This window comes from Pseudophryne corroboree, chromosome 2 (assembly GCF_028390025.1).
Source record: "Pseudophryne corroboree isolate aPseCor3 chromosome 2, aPseCor3.hap2, whole genome shotgun sequence".
NCBI classification, from domain to species: Eukaryota; Metazoa; Chordata; class Amphibia; order Anura; family Myobatrachidae; genus Pseudophryne; species Pseudophryne corroboree.
Genome location: NC_086445.1, coordinates 252,705,645 through 252,733,010, shown reverse-complemented (window position 1 = coordinate 252,733,010; position 27,366 = coordinate 252,705,645). Strand labels below are relative to the sequence as shown.

At 46.6% G+C, this 27,366-nt stretch overlaps 1 protein-coding gene across 1 annotated transcript in view; it reads right to left on the bottom strand.

Moving 5' to 3' along the window:
- The window catches only part of MCRS1 (microspherule protein 1), a 55,164-nt gene that overhangs the window by 9,764 nt on the left and 18,034 nt on the right, over nt 1–27,366 (bottom strand). Inside the window, exons 8-11 of the mRNA XM_063952670.1 lie at nt 24,915–24,943; nt 24,736–24,828; nt 3,590–3,672; nt 3,393–3,480 (exon numbers count right to left, since the gene is read on the bottom strand). Of these exons, the coding sequence (XP_063808740.1) occupies nt 3,393–3,480; nt 3,590–3,672; nt 24,736–24,828; nt 24,915–24,943 (293 nt within the window). The remainder of the gene's footprint in view (nt 1–3,392; nt 3,481–3,589; nt 3,673–24,735; nt 24,829–24,914; nt 24,944–27,366) is intronic.

The following is a 27,366-nucleotide window of genomic DNA, read 5'->3' as shown; positions in this document are numbered from 1 at the left end:
ATTACTACAGATACCCTTCTTGGCAAACTGTCCACAAGTTCCTGGACAACAGCAGGCGGTATGTTTTGCCATTTCACCTTAAGTACAGTGACCAATTGTGACACTGAAGGTCGAGTCAGCATAGAACACACCCGTCACTCCAATTCGCCTCAGAGGTTCTCGGTGGGGTTAAGATCTGGACTCTGAGTTGGCCAGTCCATCCGGGTTACCAAAATTGTTGTATATCAGTCCAGCGCCGCCCTGGAAACATGACAGGTGGCACTGTTGTACTAATAACAACAACAACATATGTTGTTTCATGAGAACTGCCGCAATGTAGGGAGCACAGAGTTATTGAGAACATCTCTATACTTCTCAGAGTCAATGTGACCATGCATTACAACTAATGGACTCATGCCAAACCAGATGAAACTGCCCCACAGCAGAATGCCACCACCTCCATGCTTTACTGCAGGTACTGTACACTCTGGCATCAGACGTTCTCCTGGCAATCGCCAAACCGACACACGTCTATCTGATCTAAAAAAGTGTAAATCGTGATTCGTTACTCTATAACACTTGCCGCCACGGTCTAGTTTTTGCGCTCTTTACACCATCATAAGTGCTGGGCTGCATTCTTTGTGATTAAGAGTTTATAAGCAGCGTGCATGGGCCTCCCTACGAAGTGTTCTTGTCGAAACTGGTACATTAGTGGCCATTTGGAACTCGTTTGTAATGGTATGCATGGGACACTCCCTGGTTAGCACTCTGGTCCCTGAGTTGCCGCGTTGGGGTTCTTTTCTAGGGCGAGGTGCATTCCTGCAATGAGCATTCTTCTTCCACGCATTAATGACAAAAGACACAGTTGACTTAGGAACCTTCCTAACAACCGCAATGCTCTCAAACTCATACCTCTGATTGAAAAGGGGATCATCTTAGGCTGCTCAAACTCTGTTAGCACCTTCCAACAAGCATTTCGTTAGCAAAGGAGCTAATCAGTGCCCTTCTGCCCATTTTATACCTTCACGAAAACGTGTCTGCTGCAGGAGCACACCAATTTGCTTGCGCGGGGTTGTCCAATCACTTTTGTTTGCAGAGTGTATATAAACCATTGGACTATCTATGTAGCTCACCATGTATCAGGGCCTTTATGGAATTATTGTTTATTTTTAAAGCACACAGTACAGGCTGTTACCTTACCTTATGCTGGACTTGTGCCGGTACAGATATTAAGCTAATTGCTGAACAACTAGATTTGTGTCCAGTGTGTGTGTGTTAAGCCATCGTTACTACTTAAAGCTCTGATATATTCTGGATAGTTTTGTACCTTTTTGTTTTAAAATATACAGTTGTGGACAGATTTGTTGGTACCCTTACAGCTTATTGAAACAGTACTTCATTACTCCTGAAATGTGAGGACATTAAAAGTTATTGTCTCATGTTTACCTGCATGCCTTTGCTATTTTATATACTAAAGAGAAGAAATTGAGAACATAATTATTGCTTATTCTTCAAAGATATTCTAAAATGGCCTGGACAGATTTGCTGGAACACCTTAGAAAAGATATTAAATAATTGGAATATAGTGATATTTCAAACTAATTGCTTTCATGAATTAGCACCACAAGTCTTCACTCTTCTAACCAGATATTCAGCAAATTTAAATGGAGAAAAGTAGTCACTCAGCTATTTGATATTATTGTGTGCACCACACTGAACATGGACCAGGGAAAGCAAAGAATAGCGTTATTTGAGAAGACCAAAAAATAAATAAATTAAATGCAGATTTATGTTCCTGTGGGCTACAGTTGCTAATATTAAGTTTAAATTCCATGGGACTGTAGTCAAACTCCTTGGAAGCAGCAACAAGAGGAAAATCAACCCCAAATTAAACAGAAGGATAGTGAGAATGGCAAAAAAAGAACCATGGAAAACTTCCAAAGAGATACATGCTGAACTCCAAGGTTAAGGTAGGTCAGTGTCCGATCACCCATCCTAAGTTTTGTGTGTGATTGGGCATCATGGAAGAACAATCAGGACGACTCCACTTTTGAAAAAATAACATAAAAATGCCATACTGGAATTTGATTAAATGCATATTAAACAGAATGCTTCTGGGAGAATGTGCTTTGGGCAGATGAGTCAGAAGATTTTGTAAAAGTTTCATCGGCTCTATGTTCACAGATGAATAAATTAAGCATTCAAAGAGACTGCCGCCATTCCTATTGTGAAATATGGGGAAAGCTTGGCTATGTTTTGGGGCTGCTTTGCTGCGTCTGGCACGGGGTGCCTTGAATCTGTGCAGGGCACAATGAAATCTCAAGACTACCAAGGCATTTTGGAGCAAAACATACTGCCCAGTGTCACAGAACTCTGTCTCAGTCGCAGGTCATGGGTCCTCCAACAGGATAATGACCCAAAACACAAAGATAAAAGGACCAAAGAATGGATAAGAACAAAACATTGGACTAGTGTGAAGTGGCCTTCTATGAGCCCTGATCTAAATCCTATCAAACCTCTATGAAAAGGATCTGAAACATGCAGTCAGGAGAAGGCAGCCATCAACCCTGAGACAGCTGGAGCAGTTTGCTAAAGAAGAGTGGGCCAAACTACCTGCTGACAGGTGCAGAAGTCTCACTGAGAGCTACAGGAATCCCATGATTGCAGCCTCTAAAGATTGTGCCACAAAATATTAGATTAACGGTTCTATCGTTACTGTCCATGCCACTTTCATTTGTTTTATTATTTGAAATATTCTCTTGAATCAAATATCAAATGTAAAGTCTGATTTCTACCAAATATGGAATAAACAATACCGGATGCCAATTATAACCCTCTCAGTCCACCTGAGGCGGGTCGCACACGGGAGCCTGACATGGGAGCTCCCAGTGTGCTGGAAAACAGACAAAAATGGACGCTCAGACAAATTAGTTAAAGCGATATAATTTAACCAATTTATAAAAAAAAACAACAACAATAATATTGGCTCATTTTCTGGCTTTTGGGAGCAAATAGTTGATTGTCATTTGCTCCCATAAATTACCAGATTTTCGCTGCAACCAGAAAGATTGGACAGATAATCTTATAGTGTGTATCCAGCTTTAGGAAGGACCTGGAACTGGGGAGTGCAGCCATAACATCCGTCATTTTGTGAATACCCTCCACACTGTAGCCAGGCCAATTTGTAGGAACCAAAATGGAAAAAGGACCGCAAACCTGAAGAGATATTGATCTCTCTCCAGACTGGGACATGTAAGTGCGCCTCAATGTTCCACTTTCACACTACAAAACAGATTTTTACCTTAATCATGAATGAATAGTAGATTCATACTACACAGCATATTTTAGGGCAAAAGTATAAATAAAATCTTACAGAAGTTAATTCCCTATGGCAGTAATGATTTTAGAATAACCTTGTTTACGAGAAATCTTCCAAGCTGGGCCCTCTAGTGACAGGTCCACGTCAATCTGGTTGTCTTTGGTGGCTCTACCAAGAGTTATCTGGTAAAAAAAAAAAAAAAAAAAAGGAAAATGTCTAACTTTATAGAACAAACAACACTAACATGTAATAGAACATGTCCCTGCCTTCTTATCCCATTAGTTATTTTACCTCTCGTGACCTCATGAGATATCGCACCATGCGTCCTCGCAACACAGCCAATGTCTGTGTATCAAAGTCAGGTGAGCTCATTCCTATAGAACAGGGACCACAAATGAATCATTATAATAAAGTCTTTTTTTTATATTTTTTAAATCAAGTATTTTTTATTGAAAATTTGCACAAACTAAAATATAGAACATAAATTGCCATCAATAAAAAATCAAATTCAGAAACAAATATATATGTGTGCCTTATTTTATGTCTTCTTCGTCTCGCTGCCCGTAGGTTGGGATTACACATATTAACAAATATACTTGACAGCAATCATCCGCATAAACCAAAACATAATAGACAAGAAGTCATAACCCAATTTGAGTGAAAGAGAACCAGCCGGTGTTACAATCGATACATCTTACTACCACTTATCAGGAGGTTGCGGTAGCCCCTCTCTCCCTACCCAGTCTTGAGCAACACCATCTATCCCACCGCTCGTGAAACCTGGGCTCAGAGTTACGCGCTTTAAACATATGTCTTTCATGTCGAGCCACATCATTAACCAGTGCTCTCCACTTGTGCACATCAGGGGAGTCCGCTGAGAACCAGACTCTCGCTATTATTACTTTCTCTGACGTCCTAGTGGATGCTGGGGACTCCGTAAGGACCATGGGGAATAGACGGGCTCCGCAGGAGACTGGGCACTCTATAGAAAGATTTAGGACTATCTGGTGTGCACTGGCTCCTCCCCCTATGACCCTCCTCCAAGCCTCAGTTAGATTTCTGTGCCCGTCTGAGCTGGATGCACACTAGAAGAAAGTATAGTTTAGGTTTTTTATTTTCAGTGAGACCTGCTGGCAACAGGCTCACTGCATCGAGGGACTAAGGGGAGAAGAAGCGAACCTACCTAAGTGGTGGTAGCTTGGGCTTCTTAGGCTACTGGACACCATTAGCTCCAGAGGGATCGAACACAGGACCCGACCTCGTCGTCCGTTCCCGGAGCCGCGCCGCCGTCCCCCATACAGAGCCAGAAACAAGAAGGTGGTCCGGAAAATCGGCGGCTGAAGACTTCTGTCTTCTCCAAGGTAGCGCACAGCACTGCAGCTGTGCGCCATTGCTCCTCATGCACACCACACACTGCGGTCACTGATGGGTGCAGGGCGCTGGGGGGGGCGCCCTGAGCATCAATAATAACACCTTGGCTGGCAAAACTAACACCATATATAGCCCCAGAGGCTATATAGGTGTATATTAACCCCTGCCAGAAACGATAAAATAGCGGGAGAAAGCCCGCCGAAAAAGGGGCGGAGCCAACTCCCTCAGCACACTGGCGCCATTTTTCCCTCACAGCGTCGCTGGAAGGAAGCTCCCTGGCTCTCCCCTGCAGTCCTGCACTACAGAAAGGGTAAAAAAGAGAGGGGGGGCACAATTTAGGCGCAGTATATATATATTATAGGCAGCTATAGGGGAAAACACTCTGTATAGTGATATCCCTGTGTTATATAGCGCCCTGGTGTGTGCTGGCATACTCTCCCTCTGTCTCCCCAAAGGGCTTTGTGGGGTCCTGTCCTCTGTAAGAGCATTCCCTGTGTGTCTGCTGTGTGTCGGTACTGCTGTGTCGACATGTATGATGAGGATAATGATGTGGAGGCGGAGCAAATGCCTGTGAATGTGATGTCACCCCCTGCGGGGTCGACACCAGTGTGGATGGACTTATGGAAGGAATTACGTGACAGTGTCAGCTCCTTACATAAAAGGTTTGACGACATAGGACAGCCGGCTACTCAGCTTGTGCCTGTCCAAGCGTCTCAAATGTCATCAGGGGCTATAAAACGCCCGCTACCTCAGATGACAGATACAGATGTCGACACGGATACCGACTCCAGTGTCGACGATGATGAGACGAGTGTACCCTCCAATAGATCCACCCGTTATATGATTGAGGCTATGAAAAATGTATTACACATTTCTGATGATACCCCAGGTACCACAAAAAAGGGTATTATGTTTGGTGAGAAAAAACTACCAGTAGTTTTTCCTGCATCGGACGAATTAAATGAGGTGTGTGAGGAAGCGTGGACTTCCCCAGATAAGAAATTGATCATTTCTAAACGGTTAATGGCTGCGTACCCTTTCCCGCCAGAGGATAGGTCACGCTGGGAAACACCCCCTAGGGTAGATAAAGCGCTGACACGCTTATCAAAGAAGGTGGCACTACCGTCTCCGGATACGGCCGCCCTAAAAGAACCTGCTGAGAGAAAGCAGGAAAGTACCCTAAAAGCTATATACACACACACTGGCATTATATTGAGACCCGCTATTGCATCAGCTTGGATGTGCAGTGCTGCTGCTGCGTGGTCAGACTCCCTGTCGGAAAACATTGATACCATGGATAGGGACAATATTTTGCTAACGATTGACCATATAAAAGACGCGGTCTTATACATGCGTGATGCACAGAGGGATATTTGCCGGCTAGCATCAAAAATAAGCGCTATGTCCATTGCCGCCAGACGGGGGTTATGGACTAGACAATGGTCAGGTGATGCCGACTCCAAACGGCACATGGAAGTTTTACCCTATAAAGGGGGGGAATTGTCCATTGCCGCCAGAAGGGGGTGGAACTGTTTGGGGATGGTCTTTCAGACCTCGTTTCCACTGCTACTGCTGGGAAATCGACTTTTTTGCCACAGGCTACCCCACAGCAAAAGAAAGCACCGTATTATCAGGTACAGTCCTTTCGGCCCCAGAAAAACAAGCGGGCTAGAGGCTCATCCTTTCTGCCGAGGGGCAGAGGAAGGGGGAAAAAGCTGCAGCACACAGCTAGTTCCCAGGAGCAGAAGTCCTCCCCTGCGTCCGGTAAGTCCACAGCATGACGCTGGGGCTGCTCAGGCGGAATCGGGAACGGTGGGGGCACGTCTCAGGTTTTTCAGCACACAGTGGGCTCTCTCACAAGTGGATCCCTGGGTCCTTCAAGTAGTATCTCAGGGGTACAGGCTGGAATTCGAGACGTCTCCCCCCCGCCGTTTCCTAAAATCTGCCTTGCCGGCAACTCCCTCTGCCAGGGAGGCAGTGTTGGTGGCTATTCAAAAACTGTATTCACAGAAAGTGATTGTCAAGGTACCCCTCCTTCAGCAAGGAAAGGGTTACTACTCCACAATGTTTGTGGTACCGAAACCAGACGGTTCGGTGAGACCCATCTTAAATTTAAAAGCCTTGAACACTTATATCAAAAGGTTCAGGTTCAAGATGGAATCGCTCAGGGCGGTTATTGCGAGCCTGGAGGAGGGGGATTACATGGTATCCCTGGACATCAAGGATGCGTACCTGCATGTCCCCATTTACCCTCCGCACCAGGAGTACCTCAGATTTGTGGTACAGGACTGTCACTATCAGTTCCAGACACTGCCGTTTGGGTTATCCACGGCACCGAGGGTCTTTACCAAGGTAATGGCCGAAATGATGATACTCCTTCGCAAGAAGGGAGTTTTCATTATCCCGTACTTGGACGATCTCCTGATAAAGGCGAGGTCCAAAGAACAGTTGATAGTGGGGGTGGCACTTTCTCAGGAAGTGCTACAACAGCACGGCTGGATTCTAAACATTCCAAAGTCACAGCTGGTCCCGACGACACGTCTTCTGTTCCTGGGAATGATTCTGGACACAGACCAGAAAAGAGTGTTTCTTCCACTGGAAAAAGCCGAGGAATTGTCATCTCTGGTCAGAGACATCCTAAAACCAGGAAAAGTGTCGGTACATCAATGCACACGAGTCCTGGGAAAAATGGTAGCTTCGTACGAAGCAATTCCATTCGGAAGGTTCCACGCAAGGACGTTCCAGTGGGACCTGTTGGACAAATAGTCCGGGTCCCATCTCCAGATGCAACAGCGGATAACCCTATCGGCCAGAACCAGGGTGTCGCTGCTGTGGTGGCTGCAGAGGGCTCATCTACTAGAGGGCTGCAGATTCGGAATACAGGACTGGGTCCTGGTGACCACGGATGCCAGCCTTCGGGGCTGGGGGGCAGTCACAAAGGGAAGAAATTTCCAAAGACTGTGGTCAAATCAGGAGATTTCTCTTCACATAAATATCCTGGAGCTAAGGGCCATTTACAATGCCCTAAGCCAGGCAAGACCCCTGCTTCAAAACCAGCCGGTACTGATCCAGTCAGACAACATCACGGCGGTCACCCATGTAAACAGACAGGGCGGCACGAGAAGCAGGATGGCGATGGCAGAAGCCACAAGGATTCTCAGATGGGCAGAGAATCATGTGTTAGCACTGACGGCAGTGTTCATTCCGGGAGTGGACAACTGGGAAGCAGACTTCCTCAGCAGGCACGACCTCCACCCGGGAGAATGGGGACTTCATCCAGAAGTCTTCCAAATGCTGGTCAACCGGTGGGAAAAACCACAGGTAGACATGATGGCGTCCCGCCTCAACAAGAAGTTGAAAAGATATTGCGCCCGGTCAAGAGACCCTCAGGCGATAGCGGTGGACGCTCTAGTGACACCATGGGTGTACCAGTCGGTTTATGTGTTTCCTCCTCTACCTCTCATACCCAAGGTACTGAGAATAATAAGAAGGCGAGGAGTGAAAACCAGACTCGTGGTTCCGGATTGGCCAAGAAGAGCTTGGTACCCGGAACTTCAAGAGATGCTTACAGAGGACCCTTGGCCTCTGCCGCTCAGACAAGACCTGCTGCAGCAGGGACCCTGTCTGTTCCAAGACTTACCGCGGCTGCGTTTGACGGCATGGCGGTTGAACACCGGATCCTGAAGGAAAAGGGTATTCCGGAGGAAGTCATCCCTACCCTGATCAAAGCCAGGAAGGATGTCACCGCAAGACATTATCACCGCATTTGGCGAAAATATGTTGCTTGGTGTGAGGCCATGAAGGCCCCGACGGAGGAATTTCAACTGGGGATTTCGGCTCTGTCGATTTTCTTCCAAAAAGAACTGGCTTCACTGCCTGAAGTTCAGACTTTTGTAAAAGGAGTACTGCATATTCAGCCTCCTTTTGTGCCCCCAGTGGCACCTTGGGATCTCAATGTGGTTTTGGCATTCCTGAAATCACATTGGTTCGAACCACTTAAGACTGTGGATTTAAAATATCTCACGTGGAAAGTGGTCATGCTGTTGGCCCTGGCGTCGGCCAGGCGGGTTTCAGAATTGGCGGCTTTGTCTTGTAAAAGCCCTTATCTGATTTTCCATATGGATAGGGCAGAATTGAGGACTCGTCCTCAGTTTCTCCCAAAGGTGGTCTCAGCTTTTCACTTGAACCAACCTATTGTGGTGCCTGCGGCTACTAGGGACTTGGAGGATTCCAAGTTGCTGGACGTAGTCAGGGCCCTAAAAATTTATATTTCCAGGACGGCTGGAGTCAGAAAGACTGACTCGCTGTTTATCCTGTATGCACCCACCAAGCTGGGTGCTCCTGCTTCTAAGCAGTCTATTGCGCGCTGGATTTGTAGCACTATTCAGCTGGCGCATTCTGCGGTGGGACTACCGCAGCCTAAATCTGTAAAAGCCCATTCCACAAGGAAGGTGGGCTCATCTTGGGCGGCTGCCCGAGGGGTCTCGGCTTTACAACTTTGCCGAGCTGCTACTTGGTCAGGGGCAAACACGTTTGCAAAATTCTACAAATTTGATACCCTGGCTGAGGAGGACCTGGAGTTCTCTCATTCGGTGTTGCAGAGTCATCCGCACTCTCCCGCCCGTTTGGGAGCTTTGGTATATTCCCCATGGTCCTTACGAAGTCCCCAGCATCCACTAGGACGTCAGAGAAAATAAGAATTTACTCACCGGTAATTCTATTTCTCGTAGTCCGTAGTGGATGCTGGGCGCCCATCCCAAGTGCGGATTGTCTGCAATACTTGTAAATAGTTATTGTTACACAAATCGGGTTGTTATTGCGAGCCATCTGTTCAGAGGCTCCGTTGTTATCATACTGTTAACCGGGGTTCCTATCACGAGTTATACGGTGTGATTGGTGTGGCTGGTATGAGTCTTACCCGGGATTCAAAATCCTTCCTTATTGTGTCAGCTCTTCCGGGCACAGTTCCTAACTGAGGCTTGGAGGAGGGCCATAGGGGGAGGAGCCAGTGCACACCAGATAGTCCTAAATCTTTCTATAGAGTGCCCAGTCTCCTGCGGAGCCCGTCTATTCCCCATGGTCCTTACGGAGTCCCCAGCATCCACTACGGACTACGAGAAATAGAATTACCGGTGAGTAAATTCTTATTTTAGCCAGTGTAGTGAGACACAGTACATATTTATACAGTAACAAAGAGTGCATCTCTTCAAGATCTAATCCAAATAAACAGAGTTTTGAAGTTAGACCAGGAAGGGAAGGGGTTGTCAACAGCACATCCTCCCAAACTTTTTCCCAAAAGGAATAGACTAATGGACAGTCCCATATCACATGCCAGAAGCCAGCATTCTCAGCCCGGCACTTAGGACAAAGAGAACCAGCTCTAAGCCAAGCTCGCTGTAGGGATACAGGTGTAAGATAAACTCTATGTAGCACATAGAAAAACACTTGCTGAAATCTAATACAGGGGGGAATGGTATACTTGATGGATCCAAGAAGTTGGATCCACTGCTCATTAGAGAGACGTCCCAAGTCTGTTTCCCACTTTAGTTTAAGAGCATCTAGTTGTTCAGGGTTTAACTTATCATTAATAGCGGCATAGATATAAGATACCTTCCCCTTCGAACCCACGCCAGCCAGCAACACCCTAAGAGGTGAAGCTGACACGCCCGGGGCTTCCCAGGAAAACTGAGCCTGTATTGCATGTCGCAATTGTAAATACCTAAATAAAGCTGTATTGGGGATATCGAATTCAACCTTCAACTGCTGAATGGACTTAAATACTCCCCCACTGTATAATTGACCTATTGATATTATACCCTTCATAAGCCAAATATTATCCAACGACAGTGTAAAGAGTTCAGGATATAGAGCATTAAACCACAATGGAGAGTTGTCATCATGATGCGACCAGTCATAGAGCGTATGTGCGAAACGCCAAACCAGTAAGGCCTGACGCAGCAACTGGGGAAGAACAACAACCGACAGGCCGGAAAGCAGAAATAGCAAAGGAGAAAAGGAAAAAGAGGACCCCACCCGCTCGGTCAAAAAAACCATCATAGTCAGGTCTATGGTGCCTGTTATCCAGCTAGAGTAATGAGCCAGCTGAGCAGCAATATAATAAAACCTACGGTTGGGGAGACTCCATCCCCCTGAAAGTTTAGATTTATACAGTACTTTAATAGACACTCTAACTGGCTTATTACCCCAGATGAATGATGATAGAACACTCTCAATGCCACTAAATACTTTCTTCGGGATATACACAGGAGAATTTTGTAGAACATATAAAAATTTGGGTTGGATAGAGATTTTAAATAAACTGATATGTCCCAATACTGATAAGGGTAGCTTTCTCCAGGCATGAGCTTTCACCTTATATTGTGCCACAACAGGGTCAATATTTTGAGTCACATATTCTGAGGCTTGCGGCTTGATCCAAATACCTAGGTATTTAAACCGCAGCGTCCATTGTAGGGGATGCACTGCATGAGTATCCGCAGGAACATGGCCCGAAATAGGGAATATACTCGACTTATCACAATTAATTAACAGACCTGAATAGGTACCAAATGTATTAACTATTCATAACATAGATTGTAAGGATCCCTGTGCATCTTGCAGAAATAAGAGGATTTTGGTACTTACTGATAAATTTATTTCTCTGAATCCTCTAGGGGACACTGGAACAGCATTATACAGTAGGGGTGTGAAGCTTGCAACCGGAGGTGTGGCACAATCTAAAATTAAACATTGTCTGCATAGCCGGCTCCTCCTCCTTCACGCCCCTCATCCCTCAGTTTGGAAAATTTGACCGAGAGAATAGGACATGACACTTACAACCAATGGCGAGGAGCCCACCGTACAACAATTCAAACAGCATCCAAGAATTCTGTTAACAGAAAACTAACACTGTTTGCATGAACTGTTATTGAACACAGCAGGCTGACAGCACCGAGGCGGGCGTCCAGTGTCCCCTAGAGGATTCAGAGAAATGAATTTATCAGTAAGTACCAAAATCCTCTTTTCTCTTTCATCCACTAGGGGACACTGGAACAGCATTATACAGTAGGGGACGTCCCAAAGTTACTATCAAGGGTGGGAGTGCTGTCAGAGTCCTGCAAAACTAAACGTCCAAACTTAGAATCTCCGGACGCAAACGTATCAAACTTGTAGAATCTCGTGAACGTGTGTGCTGATGACCACGTTGCCACGCTGCAAAGCTGAGTAGTATAGGCACCTCTGGCGGCCACCCAGGAGGCACCCACGGATCCGGTGGTATTGGTACCAACCTGAACCCGGTTCACACAGGATAACTATTTCAGAATAGTAAGCCTAATCCATCTGGCCAAAATTTGTTTAGATGCTGGCAAACCTGTCTTTGGACTATCATAATAAAACAAACAAAATGTTCCTACTGTCTGATGTACGACATAACCTGTACGTAATTCCGTAAATCTCTGACAACGTTCAAAGACACGTCCCCATCTGCAACTCCGTGAAAAGATGGAACCACAATTTGCTGGTTTACCTGAAACCCCGAACTATCTTCGGAAGAACTCTGTCGTACTGAGTTCCGCCCTGTCTGAATCGAAATTTAGAAAAGGGACTCTTACACAATAAAGCCCCCAAAACAGAGACCCGTCTGGCCGAAGCTGAGGCAAGTAACAGCGTGACTCTCCAGGAAAGATATCTTAATCCTGCTCTTTCTAAAGGTTCTAAAGCCGATCTGATATAGGCCAACCCCCAGGTTAGGTCCCACGGCGTTGTGTGAGGACGGAAAGGAGGTTGTATACTCAGCACCAACCGAAAGAAAGTCTGAAAATCCTGTAAAGATGCTAAGCGCTGTTAAAAGAATGATGGAGAGGGCCGAAATCTGAACCTTCAAGGAGCCTAAACGTAGGCGTCCATGTAAACCGGCCTGGAGAAAATGTAAAAGTCTACACAGGAGTAATATCCTGGAAACCAACCCTCGTTGACACCAGTCTATGCTGTCATCCATATACTGTAATAGTGACCGGCTTCCTAGCTGCAATTGTTGTAGGAAAAGCCACATTTGGTATTTCTGTCTTTCACCATATTCGGGACTCAATAACCAGTACGTTAAACGCAACCTGATCATGTCTGGATGGAGGAACTGCCCCTGTGATAGTAGGTCATCTCGCTGAGGTAGCCTCCAGGGATCTTCCGCTAGTAGCCTCTTCAAATCAGAGTACCAACCGATGCGGGGCCAGTTTGTGCAATGAGAAGTGCCCACACTCTTATCCGTTTTGGCCTCCATTATTACCCTGGGTCTGAGGAAAAGGTTCTGTAAAACCAAGAGAGTGTCAATGCGTCCACTCCTTCCGCTGCTGGATCCCTCTTTCTGGTCACATACCTGGGCAGTTTATGGTTGTGTCGTGATGCCAAGAGGTCTACTCGAGGTAGGCCCCATCCTCCTACAACTATCTCGAAAACTTGTGGGTGTAGACACCACTCTCTTGGATGCATGTCCTGGCGACTGAGATAACCTGGTTCCCAGATCTCCACTCCTGGAAAGAACTATGCCGAAAGAACGCAGTTGCGCCTTTCTGCCCAAAAACCAGATCAAAATGCCATCTTGTGCCTTGGTCTTCCTGGACGGTTTATGTATGCCATCGTTGTGACATTGTGCGACTGCATCTGCAAGTGGTGACCCATCACTAAGCCTCCAGCTAAGACAAGTTACATTGTAATTGCACCCAGCTCGAGAATCTCCATGGAATAGACTGCTCTCTCGTGAGGTCCCTCTGTTCTGAAACCGATGTTCCTCAGGGACGGCACTCCAACCTCTGAGACTGGCATGCGTTGCGAGGATCCTCCAATCCCAAATGCAGAATCTCTGGCTGCTTTGCGAGATTTCTATGTAACGACCACCAAATTAGGGAAGGTTGGACCCGTGTAAAATCCGCAATTTGCGCTATAGAAACTAGTGCGAACCTGCTCCCTGGGCAATGAGGTTCCTGAAATCTGTCATACTGTAGAGCCACCCAAGACGCCACCATCTTCCTTAGCAGATGCACACCCAGGTGTAAGGAAACCAGCTGTGCCTGTAATACTTGAGCCACCAGCCTCTGTATGACATGGATCTTGTTCTCTGTGAGACCTAGAAATTGAGTCCCTTGAGTTGGCATTAGGTTGGATTTCTGGAAATCCAGAATCCACCCATGTTGAGTGAGAAATTGATGGGTCGTCTGAGCATCTTTGCCAGCTGTTCTGAAAGGAGGCCCTGATCAGCAGATCGTCTAGATAAGGTATGATCGTGACCCTTAACCGTCTCAATCTTGCGACCCATATCATCCTGATCGTTCTAAAAATTCTCGGGTCCAAAGATACACCAAATGGCAAGCTCGCAGCAGGTAATCATCCTTCACCAGTACGACTCGTAAGTATGCTTGGTAAGGAGTCCAAATCGGGATATTGAAGGTATGCATTCTCTATGCCCCCAGACACCCTGAACTCCCCTTATTCTAGGCCAGTAATGACAGATTGGATTGATTCCATCTTGAGTCTATAGGCCGTTAGAACTGGTTAAAAACTTTTAAATTGAGTATCAGTCTGACCGTCTGGTATTTAGTAGTAAGTTCTGAATCTTCGTGAGTAATTCCTATCGCTTTTGAACGGAATCACAGATTGGGCGTTGTTAATTCGTTGTCTATTGTTAATGTAAGGAGACAAACCCCCTTTAAGTCTCGGACCCAGGCTCCGCCTTCCAACCCCTACCCCCCATAGGAGGTCTAAGGTGAGATTTTGTAGAGACCTGATTACTGGCTATTTGGAACAGTCTCTGTTATCCGAGACTCCACCAGAACCAGACTGGGAACCAAACTAGTTGAATAATGGACCAGGGTCACTTCTACTGCCTATTGGCCCAGTTCTATGATACCCGGTAGGCAGAAATTCTGTCTGACTCTCTTTTGGACCCAGGAAAGCTTCCCTTCCCAGGAAAAAAAGTCTTCCAAACCGGTAACTCTAGCCTCTTTACCGAAACACGAACATCCTAGGTCCGTTTGAGATGGTCTTGCACTTAGAGGTTGGATCGCTAGGTCAATTCCAAACTACATATGCCTGTTCTTCAGAGGGACTATAAAAAATAAGAATGTCCCCTTTACAGACTAGGCAGAGGTGAGCCCATCTGTGGAATCCGAAATTCTGTTAGTCCCCGAACCATTAGGCTATATAACTGAGATCGGGATGCTAACCTCCTTAGTAGCCTGATAAGTATACATGGCTAACTCTCAGATATGCTCCGCTAGTCAAAAATTGTGTTTGGGTAACTTGGAAGCCTTTACCGGCCGCCCACTCTTTACCTCAATTCATTTTCGCCTCTAACGGTTCGCCCTCCGTTACGAAGCCACCATCTCTCCCCACTCTTACGCTAGGGTAGGAAGGGGATTACCATTTTCGGCCATCGTATTATACCTGTGTGGACAGAGTAATTCTAACTATGAATTCCTCCCCGTTTTAGGATGGGTCCTCAGCCCATACTTAAAAGTTTTCTGCCCGTTCTCAACTGTTGCGCACCCCCGGGCTGTTTACCGTATTGCTCACTGATTTGAGCAACTCCTTCCTTTTTACTTAGATAAACATATACATACCACTCAGCCGGACTTTCACCTGTGAGGAGGAGAAAAGCCGTAGGAATATTGGGAGCTCTGAAGAGTATTTTCAAAACCGCTGGAGAATAAACACTTTATTAATATAAATACTCCAACTATCACCTACAAAACCACCAACTGCTGATACAGGTAGCGCTGAATTGGGTGTCAGTATCTGAAGCTCCCACCTCCATCGGACCTGTCAGCAGCGTCCGTTGGAGACATTATGTATAGACATCTATATTAGATGTACGCCAAAGGTAACTGGATTTAACGTGCTGGTAATACGGCTTAGCGGGCTTGTTTTGTGCATTTGATGTTGAAAATGCACCCCCACAGAATACATTGCAGTGTATTTTATCTTTACAATAGGCAACGGAATACCGTAGCGGATGACGGGAACAAATGTACACTGGATTCACCTGGCTGGCTTCATTGAGAAAATAAATAAATAAAAATTATTTTAAACAGCAGCCTCGTTGCAAACCGCGTACACCCAACTGTGATTCAGTTCTGAGGTCGGGTTTGATATCCAGTCGTTCCCATTATTTTCACAGGATCTTTGTATTAGAAGTCCCTTGAAATTGATTAAGTATAACATGTCTAGCATGTCTGATTGAAACACGTGGAAAATCCTTTGCATTAGTCTATCTACAAGCAGCCAGCAGAGGGAGTATTCAATATTAAAACCCCTCCCCCTGATCTGACTGGCCAGGAAATATGGCACCACTGATGGGGGCGTACAGCCCTACTGTTCAGCATTCTGGCGCCTTGAACTTATTTAAAAATGGTCACCACTGAAAATTAAAGTACACCTTGTCTAAACCCAGTGTTTATAAAATCACATACTCGGTGGCCTCTAACCCAGGGCCTTGGCCTGAGCGTTCCTGTGTTAAACCACAATACTGTGAATACTTTGTATCGGTGGCTGGAGCCCAGGTCCCGCTGTATACTGGAGTCACTGCTCCTCTCTTGCCTCCTCCCGCGCTCTGGGTCCACTGCCCTCCCGGGTACTGTAACGCCCAGCGCGGATAAAACCGGGTCCCTTCCCGCTCGTATCACTATCCCCCTGCCGTCCCCGCCGAACCTCCGCTTGATGTGCTGATGGAGGAAGGGCGCGTGGGACAGTGTACGCCAAGAGCGGCATAGGGAGAGCTGGATGCGCGGGAGACACTGAAAGAGCCGGAGGAAGGGAGCGTGGGACAGTGTACGCCAAGAGCGGCATAGGGAGATGGATGCCGCAGCTGCCAGCCGTGGGAGACACTGACAGAGCCGGTGGATGGAGGGGGGGAAGCTGCGCTGCTAGACTGTCAGTGTTAGTGAGAAGGCAGCAGTGCACTCTATGCTGTAGTTAAACAGGGCTGCAGGACGGGAGCCCTAACCATTAGGGTATAGGAGCTCCTTGGGACTAATACGAACTAGGTCTTGTTACCACCAGTACTCACTGTACTTGTAATCCTGATGTTGCATCGGATTTTCCAGTTGAGAGATGTAGATCCCTTTAGCTGGGATCCTTGTCTCTCAATTCTGAAGACACTTGTCCCCCTTTTAGTAGGTTGACGTAGTCCGAACTTCTGTTAGTAAAGCCTGCACCCTCCTTTCATTTAGGAGGGATTGGGCCCCTTTTTGTTTTGATAAAGCCTGCAACCTCCTTTTAGATAGGAGGGATTGGGCCAGTCTTAATGACTAAACACACACAAAAAATAAAAAAATAATTCTTTATGGAGCAGAGCTCCCACGTGCTTCTTTCCTCCTAGCACAATTTTTCCAACTGAGGGATGAGGGGCGTGAAGGGTGAGGAGCCGGCTGTGCAGACAATGTTTAATTTTAGATTGTGCCACACCTCCGGTTGCAAGCTTCACACCCCTACTGTATAATGCTGTTCCAGTGTCCCCTAGTGGATGAAAGAGAATATAGCATATCTTTAGAATGTAAGCTCTCACGAGCAGGGCCCTCTTCCCTCATGTGCTCTTCTGCCACCCGATACTTATTCCAGCGTCATCTGCTGATGTAACTATATTTACCCTGTACTTGTCCTTTACTGTCATCAACTGTAAGTTGCTGTTTTCGTGTTTGATTATTTGTTTATGTACTCTGCAATTGGGCGCTGTGGAACCCTTGTGGCGCCATATAAATAAAGGATAATAATAATAAAATAATAATAGTCTGCATACAGAGCCACCACGTCCATAGCCTCACCAACCTTAACACCACATACATCAGTGGTTGTACGCAATAGACTTGCCAATGGCTCAATAGCGATAGCAAATAGTGCTGGCGACAGAGGACACCCTTGACGGGTTCCTCTCTGTAGTGGAAATTTAGCTCATGTAAACCCATTTACCGATACACGAGCCATAGGGGAGGAGTACAACAGTTGGACTAAACTTATAAACCGTGGCCCAAAGGCGAATTTCTTAAGCACACCCCAAAAGATACATCCACTCTACGGAGTTGAAGGCCTTCGCAGCGTCAAGTGACACCACCACTGCCCCCGACCCCACCAAATCATTCCTTTGTAAATGGCAGAACAGTCTGCGTAAATTTTGGGTGGTGGATTTACCGCTTCCACCTCCTCCAACGTGAATGGAGCATCCAATAAGTTGATAGCCTCCTGTGACAAACTCGGCAACGTAACCCGTGCCAGGTATTCCTGAAGTTGTACTTTAGAAGACCCGAGAGGCATACAATGATAAATAGTAGCTACGAAAAACTTCTGCCACATCTGCCCCAGAATAACGTAGTTGGCCCTGAGAGTTTCGTATACATTGAACAACATTACTAGACTCCCCTCAAGCTAAAAAGGCCAAATAACTTCCCCCCATTTCAGCCTAAAAGTATTGCTCATGCCTGGAAAATAGCAACCTACGTTTGGACTTCTCAAACAGATAATCCGACCACTCCGTCTGCGCATCCTGCCATAATACTCTGTCAGATTACAATTGAGATAACACGTATTTAGCCTCCAGCCGTCGGCATAAAGCCTCCGGGAGAGTCTCCTCTCGCCTACTGAATAGTTTAAGTTCCGAGATTCTTTTAATAAACGAGCCTCGCATAAAAGCTTTGAAGGCATCATGCCGAACAGCAAGATCCAAGTGAGCCGAGTTAGCAGACTGGAAGCCCTCCCAAGATGTGACCAAGTCCGAGCCTGCTCCCAGTAAATTCAACCAAAATGGGTTGAGTTTCCACATTCGTGCTCCCCTATTTTGATCCACACTCAAGGTGGGAGATACAGGAGAATAATCAGAGATACCCCTAGTAAGATACTCTGCCTCCAACACATTTGAAGACAAATCAGAAGAAATTAAAGCCAGATCTATGCGAGACAGTGTGTGGAAAGTAGCAGAGTGACAGGAGTATTGACTAGTACCCATATTACGAGTTCTCCATATATCCACCCACCCCATCTCTGCAACCAGTCGTGCAAACGGAGTAAGAGAAGGAGACTGAGGAGTAGGCACACCGATCAAGGTGTGTATCCATTACATTATTAAAGTCCCCGAGACAGATTGTAGGGGTCGCTGGGGGATTGAGCTACAAACTTGGGGCCTGCCGAAGAATCTAATTGTTGTACGGAGGAAGAACATAAACGGCTAATATTTGCAGCAAACTACGATTAACATGGGCACGCAAAAAAAACATATCTACCATTAGTATCTACTTCACTGGACTTGAATGGAACAGTTTTTCTAATAAGCACCGACACACCTCTTGCATTTACAGGAGAATGTAGAGCGGAACATGTGACTTATCCAGGGCTTCTTAAGTGCCATAACCTTGCTGCCCATTAAATGCGTTTCTGACAGATTATATCGGCTTGATATTTTTTGACCTGGGATAAAACCAAAGACCTCTTAATCTTGTCATTTAAACCTCTGACATTCCAGCCGAGCAGGCGGAGCCCCCACAGGATAAGTAGCCATAGAAAGTTAAGAGAAAGGGAATAGCAGGATAGATCAGAAAGAGGCAGATTGTACCCCACAGAAAAATCACATTGGTCAGGGGTTTTGATGTATAACATTACATATCCAGACCACTCATCAACACAGCATCTCCCAGCACACAGAGCAGAGTTATAAGAGAGACACACATTAGCACATAATAATGGCAAGAACAAAAACAAACTAACCCCACCCACACCCTCCCTGTATAACCTTGAGAACAGAAGGCATACCTAATTCCCATAACTAAAGAACACGGGGAGGGGGGGGGGGGGTGAGAATTAAACTAGCCTAGTGAAAACCATCTCTAGGGGATAGGGAAGGGATCCCTACACTATATCCAGCAGGAACTCCCTATATAGTACAATAGGAGGTACAGTTACCCAGCAGAACACTACAACATGTAACATATGCAAATGAATCAGTTCTTTCAGTAAAACCCTCACAAGTAAATAGGTACATATTACTATGGACACATTGGAGGCTTGCATTACATGCACCGACCACTCACTAGCAGTGCATAATATGAAAAATAAAAACAAATAAAGGGTTGTCAGTGAAACAGTAGGATATGCACGAAACAGGTCCCTCAGCGAGGAGCACGTGGCTGTCTCTCCAACCAGTCCTCAGCATCCCTCGGATTGGCGAAGAACTGAGTAGTATTGTTAAAGACCACTCGTAACCTTGCTGGAAAGAGCATTGAATACTTAATATTTCGATCTCGAAGCTTTCTTTTGACTTGAATATACCGTGAACGGCTTTTCTGCACTTCCAGAGCAAAGTCCGGAAAGACAGATATAGGATGATTTTCAAATTGCAAGGGGCTTTGTGTCCGAGCCAAACGGAGAACAACATCCCGATCTTTGTAATGTAATAAACGTGCGATGAAGGTCCTTGCTGGTGCTCCTGGTGGGGGCGTGAGGGGAGCCTATGCACCCGTTCCACAGCATTGTGAGGAGTAAATGCATCTCTACCAAACAGCTTGACCAGCCAAGTTTCAAGGAATGTCTCAGGGGACGCACCTTCAGATCGTTCAGGGAGTCCAACAAATCTAATGTTATTGCGCCTAAGCCTCCCCTCTATATCAGATAGTTTCGCTTGCATGGATACCATCTGGGACGACAAGTCATCCACTTTATTTTGCAGGGGAGACGTAGTATCCTCAAGAGCCGAGATCCGGTGCCCAGTTTCACCCACTCTCTCTCTAATTTTCTGCAGATCTTGATAAAGCAGAGAGACGTCCACCTGTACTTGTCCGATTTTATCAGTGACCCTCTGTTCAGACGCAGAAATTGCCTGTAATATTTGTTGGGTAGACTGTGTAGGGTTAGCTGAAGCAGAGACATCTTCATCCTGCGTCGGTGAAGGTGGATTAAAGTCTCCATGTCTAGCAGATTGAGAAGTCTGTGAGGATCTAGCAAATTTTTCTAACTTTGCCACGGCTCCCGGCCTCCCGCCCTTCAAACACAGCAAATTAACTCTATCCCCAGGCAACATAACAGTATAACGCCCGTAGTGTCTAGGAGAGCAGCAGCACTGATACAATATAACAGGAGATCACCTGTATTATCACAGGAGGCGGCACTGAGATGATATAACAGGATAATGCCCGTAGTGTCCAGGAGGGTAGCAGCACTGATATAATGTAACCGCAGAGTGCCAGTAGTGTCACAGGAGCAGCGGCACTGAGATAGTATAACAAGATAACGCCCGTAGCGTTCAGAAGGACAGCAGTGCTGATATAGAACAGCAGGAGAATGCCTGTAGTGTCAGAAGAGCAGCAGCACTGAAATAATATAACAGGATAACACCCGTAGTGTCCATGAGGGCAGTAGTGTTGATGGAATATAACAGGATAACTCAGGTAGTGTCTCAGAAGCTGCAGCATAGAAGTAAGATAGCAGAATAATGCTTGTAATGTCCAGGAGGGCAGCAGCACTGTAGTTATATAACATGAGAACAGCTGTGATGCCTCAGGAGCTGCAGCTCCAATATAATACAACAGGAGAACTCTGATATCACAGAACTACAGTGCTGTTTGTCAAGCACAGCACTTATCCAGACCAAGACTGGGTTCCACACATGAGTAAGGTATCCAATCCCAGCCTAAAATGGCGGCCACATGAACAGCTTGCAGGGCTGCCAGTGAATAACCTCCCCACTGCACAAGTATAGCTACCCAGGTCCGGATGGCAGAGTCCACAGCCAGAGAATGTTTCCAATATGCAGTGTGGAGAGCAGACTGCTGTTTATGTACAGTACCTGCCGCCTCCCCGGCCAGACGTCCTCAGCAGGGAGCAGGAAACGGCGTCCTCGTGGCGGGACAGCACCACTGTAATGGCGCGGTCGGTATGCAGAGGGACAGCCGCAACTTCGACCTCCGCAAAGACTCGTCCCCCCGCAAGCCGGCTAGTAGTGAACTCCAGAGTGAAGGTAAGAGGCAGCCGGTAGCACACCGAAGACCTTAAGCACTGTGCGCACACGCAGGGGCCGTACTCCGCGTGCGCACACAGTGAAATGTGACGGCATCTCACTTATGCGAATGCCTCTGCCTGACTGAGAGGCAGAGGCGTTTGTGGGGCGGGCGCATCGATGCAGCGTCTAATGGGCATCTATACAGCACTGGGGGGGCATGGTCCGGACAAAGGAGGTATGTCCTGACCGTTTGTGGGGCGGACTGCATCGCGACGGCTTTCATGACATCACACAAAGCCACTGTGACCCAAAACAAGGTGGCCCCCGCCGTCTGCCTTTGCAGCACAGGTATAGGGCTACCCTTAATATGAGAGCACTTTGCTGTTCAGCGAAGCGCTCGCATTTCAGCAGGGTGGGGGGAGACCCCGCACAACTACAATTCATGCTGAATTAGGCCCATAGTGTGCAAACGGAACATTACAATGAGGAAAACAATAACAACACACTGAGCAATGGAAATCCTGTTACATACACCACAATGGTAACATGTCCAAGAAGTGTATGTAGGCCCTGGCGGCTACACACAGAAGATCAGTCTCAGATCTCTCTCGCCTGTCACCACTGACACAGTGCAGTCTAATATAACAGTGAGCGACATGTCATGCTAGGCCCTATCACTATGTCATATATTACATAAAGTATACATTATTGGAATACCTAGATAACAATTTAAGGGTAACTTTGTAGGACTGCACTAATAGTGGCTACAGGAAAAATTATTCTTCGTTTAACACATTGAAAGGCTGTTAGTTGTGAACTGGTCAACAAAGAATGACACACCTCTTGTAATGAAAGTGTTGAAATATGTATGCAGCTGTTACTAATGGCCTATATAAGTAAGGCAGATTTGCTTTTTGTTGTAATGGTTCTTAGGCATCAAGAAGGTTATTATCATATATTTATATGGCACTACAAGGGGTCTACAGCACCTAACGCATCAACAAAAACAGTGCAGACGTAAGATATGAAGTGTAAAAGATGTTCAACGGATAAATGACTTAGATCATCCAATGATTTGCATTGTTAAGGGGAGATGTACGAAGTCTTTAAAAGTGATAAAGTGAGAGTGATAAAGTACTAGCCAATCAGTTTCTAACTATCATGTTACAAGAAGGTTGAAAAATGACAGTAGCTGGTTGGTAGTTTATCACTCTCCACTTTCTCTCTCTCTCTCTCTCTCTCTCTCAGGCTTAGTACTTCTGGAGGTAAATGCATTATATGTTGTTATGGGGAAGAAGCAGCATCAGCGCATGTTATGTGCACTAATACCGCTTCTCTCCCATGTATGACAGCTGCGGTGGCGGCTCAGTGACAGGGGAGCTATGTGCCCCTGTCCATATCGGCGCTGCTATCTAACAGATTGCCCCCTCATATTGGCATGCTATGTATGAACGGTTGCATCGCTGACTGTTCCGACAGCTGCAGCTGGTGATGCCCTATCTGCACAGCAGGGACAGAGCTGTCCCTGGCTGATGTGGGTGCCGGCTCCAGACTGCACAGAGGATCTCGTGTGAACACAGAGTTCTCGCGCATGCGCAGTGGTGCCAGCAGGGCAGGGAGGCACAGCGCATCAGCACTAAGCTGATGCGCTGTGTGGTCAGGGGGGCGTTGCTGGCGGGGGGAGTTCGTCAGACGAGATGTTTATACGTCTTGTCGATGTCCATTTCTGCTTCGCCTCGGTATTGAGGTGAAGCAGAAAGTGTTATAGCGGCACGATTTGTGCCGCTATAATACATTTACCCCCTGGCCCTTAGATATTACAGCAAATACACACAAAGGCAGTGCTGCCTGAACCCCTAGGTTGGGTAGGAGGAGGAGGTGGTATAAGTGAGAAAAGGGGGCCCTGATCGTCAGAGCTTACAATCTAGAGCAGAGGGACAGAGAGGTGAGTGATAGCCATACCAGTTGGAACGTGGCAATCTATAATGCAATTTATGCAGCTTGACAAATCCCCAATTACTGCATTTATTTCATTCAGAGCAGAAAGATGGCTATATACAAACAAAAATATCACCGCAAGTCACATGGGGAAAACAAATCCATAATTATACAATAGCAAGGTTTAAGCATTTGTTTCCCACTTCTTAGAGCGTTACTTTAAGAAGCTTTGATTTTACTCACACTGTGTCATCAAAGCTGTGTGACTTAACAATACTATTTTATCGGGTGGTCTTCTGTTTGCCGGCGGTCGGGCTCCCGGCGCTCAGTATACCGGCGCCGGGAGCCCGACAGCCGGCATACCGACACTTATTTTCCCTCGTGGGGGTCCACGACCCCCATAGAGGGAGAATAAAATAGTGTGGCGCGCGTAGCGCGCCACCGTGCCCGTAGCGTGGCGAGCGCAGCGAGCCCGCAAGGGGCTCATTTGCGCTCGCCAAGCTGTCGGTAAGCCGGCGGTCGGGCTCCCGGCGCCGGGATGCTGGTCGCCGGGAGCCCGACCGCCGGCCAGCCGTAGTGAACCCATTTTATCATACAGGTTGAGTATCCCATATCCATATATTCCGAAATACGGAATATTCCGAAATACGGACTTTTTTGAGTGAGAGTGAGATAGTGAAACCTTTGTTTTTTGATGGCTCAATGTGCACAAACTTTTACACAAAGTTAATAATAATATCGTATTAAATGACCTTCAGGCTGTGTATATAAGGTGTATAAGAAACATAAATGAATTGTGTGAATGTAGACACACTTTGTTTAATGCACAAAGTTATAAAAAAGATTGGCTAAAATTATCTTCAGGCTGTTTGTATAAGGTGTATATGATACATAAATGCATCCTGTGCTTAGATTTAGGTCCCATCACCATGATATCTCATTATGGTATCTAATTATTCCAAAATACGGAAAAATCCGATATCCAAAATACCTCTGGTCCCAAGCATTTTGGATAAGGGATACTCAACCTGTATAAAGCAGACCGCTATACTAGTTTCTTAACAAACTCTTGTACCTAACAAAGATAAAGACACTTCTCTTTAGTTTAGGCAAAATAAAGCCTGAAAGAACTGCAGTGAAGGGAAAATAAATGACTGACCCGTTATACTGTCCACTAACACTTGCCACCGATGCAGCTCCTGTTCCAGCTGTCGGATCTCCCGTTTCTGGCGACGGTCAGCAACAGTCAGCTCTGTGAAAAAGCAGCAGTATAAATATGGGGAGACCCCTCTAGCTAATGGAACAAGACTTATTTTAGGCAATGAACAAAGAACTCACCATGTTCTAGAACCTCATCCCGAGTATCCCTAGAAAAAGAAATTAATGAGCATATGATCAAAACAGTTTTTTCAGAATATATAACATGGAAATTATGCACAAGCAGATCTAAAATGTGTAACTGTTTTATGAGATTTGATTGTATAAACATTTGAAGTGTGAGTAATAAATTATAATATTTCTCTAACGTCCTAGTGGATGCTGGGGACTCCGTAAGGACCATGGGGAATAGACGGGCTCCGCAGGAGACATGGGCACTTTAAGAAAGAATTTAGATTCTGGTGTGCTCTGGCTCCTCCCTTTATGTCCCTCCTCCAGACCTCAGTTTAAATCTGTGCCCGGACGAGCTGGGTGCTGTTCAGTGAGCTCTCCTGAGCTTGCTATAAGAAAGTATTTTGTTAGGTTTTTTTTATTTTCAGGGAGCTCTGCTGGCAACAGACTTCCTGCATCGTGGGACAGAGGGGAGAGAAGCAGCCCTACTCTCTGCAGATAGGTCCTGCTTCTTAGGCTACTGGACACCATTAGCTTCAGAGGGATCGTACACAGGATCTCACCCTCGTCGTCCGATCCCAGAGCCGCGCCGCCGTCCCCCTCGCAGAGCCAGAAGACAGAAGCCGGGTGAGCATGAGAAGCAAGAAGACTTCGAAATCGGCGGCAGAAGACTCCGGTCTTCACTGAGGTAACGCACAGCACTGCAGCTGTGCGCCATTGCTCCCACACACCTCACATACTCCGGTCACTGTAAGGGTGCAGGGTGCGCGGGGGGGGGCGCCCTGGGCAGCATTTGGACCTCTTTTTGGCAAAAGTGAACATATATACAGTTGGGCACTGTATATATGTATGAGCCCCCGCCAAGAAAATACATACTTAAGCGGGACAGAAGCCTGCCGTCGAGGGGGCGGGGCTTCTTCCTCAGCACTCACCAGCGCCGCTGAGAGGAAGCTCCCCAGGCTCTCCCCTGCAGATACACGGTAGAAGAGGGTAAAAAGAGAGGGGGGGCACATAATTAGGCGCAAAAATCAATATAAACAGCAGCTACTGGGTTAACATTAAGTTACTGTGTTATTCCTGGGTTTATAGCGCTGGGGTGTGTGCTGGCATACTCTCTCTCTGTCTCTCCAAAGGGCCTTGTGGGGGAACTGTCTTCAAAAAGGGCATTCCCTGTGTGTGGTGTGTCGGTACGCCTGTGTCGACATGTTTGACGAGGAAGGCTATGTGGAAACAGAGCGGGAGCAAATGAATGTGGTGTCTCCGCCGACGGCGCCGACACCTGATTGGATGGATATGTGGAAGGTTTTAAATGATAAAGTTAATTCCTTGCATAAAAGGTTGGAAAAAGCTGAAGCCTTAGGACAGTCAGGGTCTCAGCCTGTGCCTGATCCTATGTCGCAGAGGCCGTCAGGGTCTCAGAAGCGCCCACTATCCCAAATTGTTGACACAGATACCGACATGGATTCTGATTCCAGTGTCGATTACGATGATGCAAAGTTACAGCCAAAATTGGCTAAATCCATCCGTTATATGATTATAGCAATTAAGGATGTGTTGCACATCACAGATCAGTCCCTGACAAGAGGGTTCATATGTATGGGGAAAAGAGGCAGGTGGTGACCTTTCCCCCTTCACACGAGCTAAATGAGTTATGTGAAAAGGCTTGGGAATCTCCAGATAAAAAACCGCAGATTTCCAAACGGATTCGTATGGCATATCCTTTCCCGCCAACGGACAGGTTACGCTGGGAATCCTCCCCTAGGGTGGACAAAGCTTTAACACGCTTATCCAAGAAGGTAGCCCTGCCGTCACAGGATACGGCTACCCTCAAAGATGCTGCGGATAGAAATCAAAAGGGTACCCTGAAGTCCATTTATACACATTCAGGTACCTTACTGAGGCCAGCGATCGCGTCGGCCTGGGTGTGTAGTGCTGTAGCAGCATGGACGGACACCCTGTCTGAGGAACTTGATACCTTAGACAAGGATACTATATTAATGACCCTGGGGCATATAAAAGACGCTGTCCTATATATGAGAGATGCTCAAAGAGACATTAGTCTACTGGGTTCTAGAATAAATGCTAGGTCGATTTCTGCCAGAAGGGTCCTGTGGACTCGGCAATGGACAGGTGATGCCGACTCAAAAAGGCACATGGAGGTTTTACCTTACAAGGGTGAGGAATTGTTTGGGGAGGGTCTCTCGGACCTGGTCTCCATAGCTACTGCTGGAAAGTCAAATTTTTTGCCATATGTTTCCTCACAACCTAAGAAAGCACCGTATTACCAAATGCAGTCCTTTCGATCACAGAAAAGCAAGAAAGTCCGAGGTGCGTCCTTTCTTGCCAGGGGCAGAGGAAAGAAGCTGCACAACACAGCTAGTTCCCAGGAACAGAAGTCCTCCCCGGCTTCCACAAAATCCACCGCATGACGCTGGGGCTCCACAGGCGGAGCTAGGCCCGG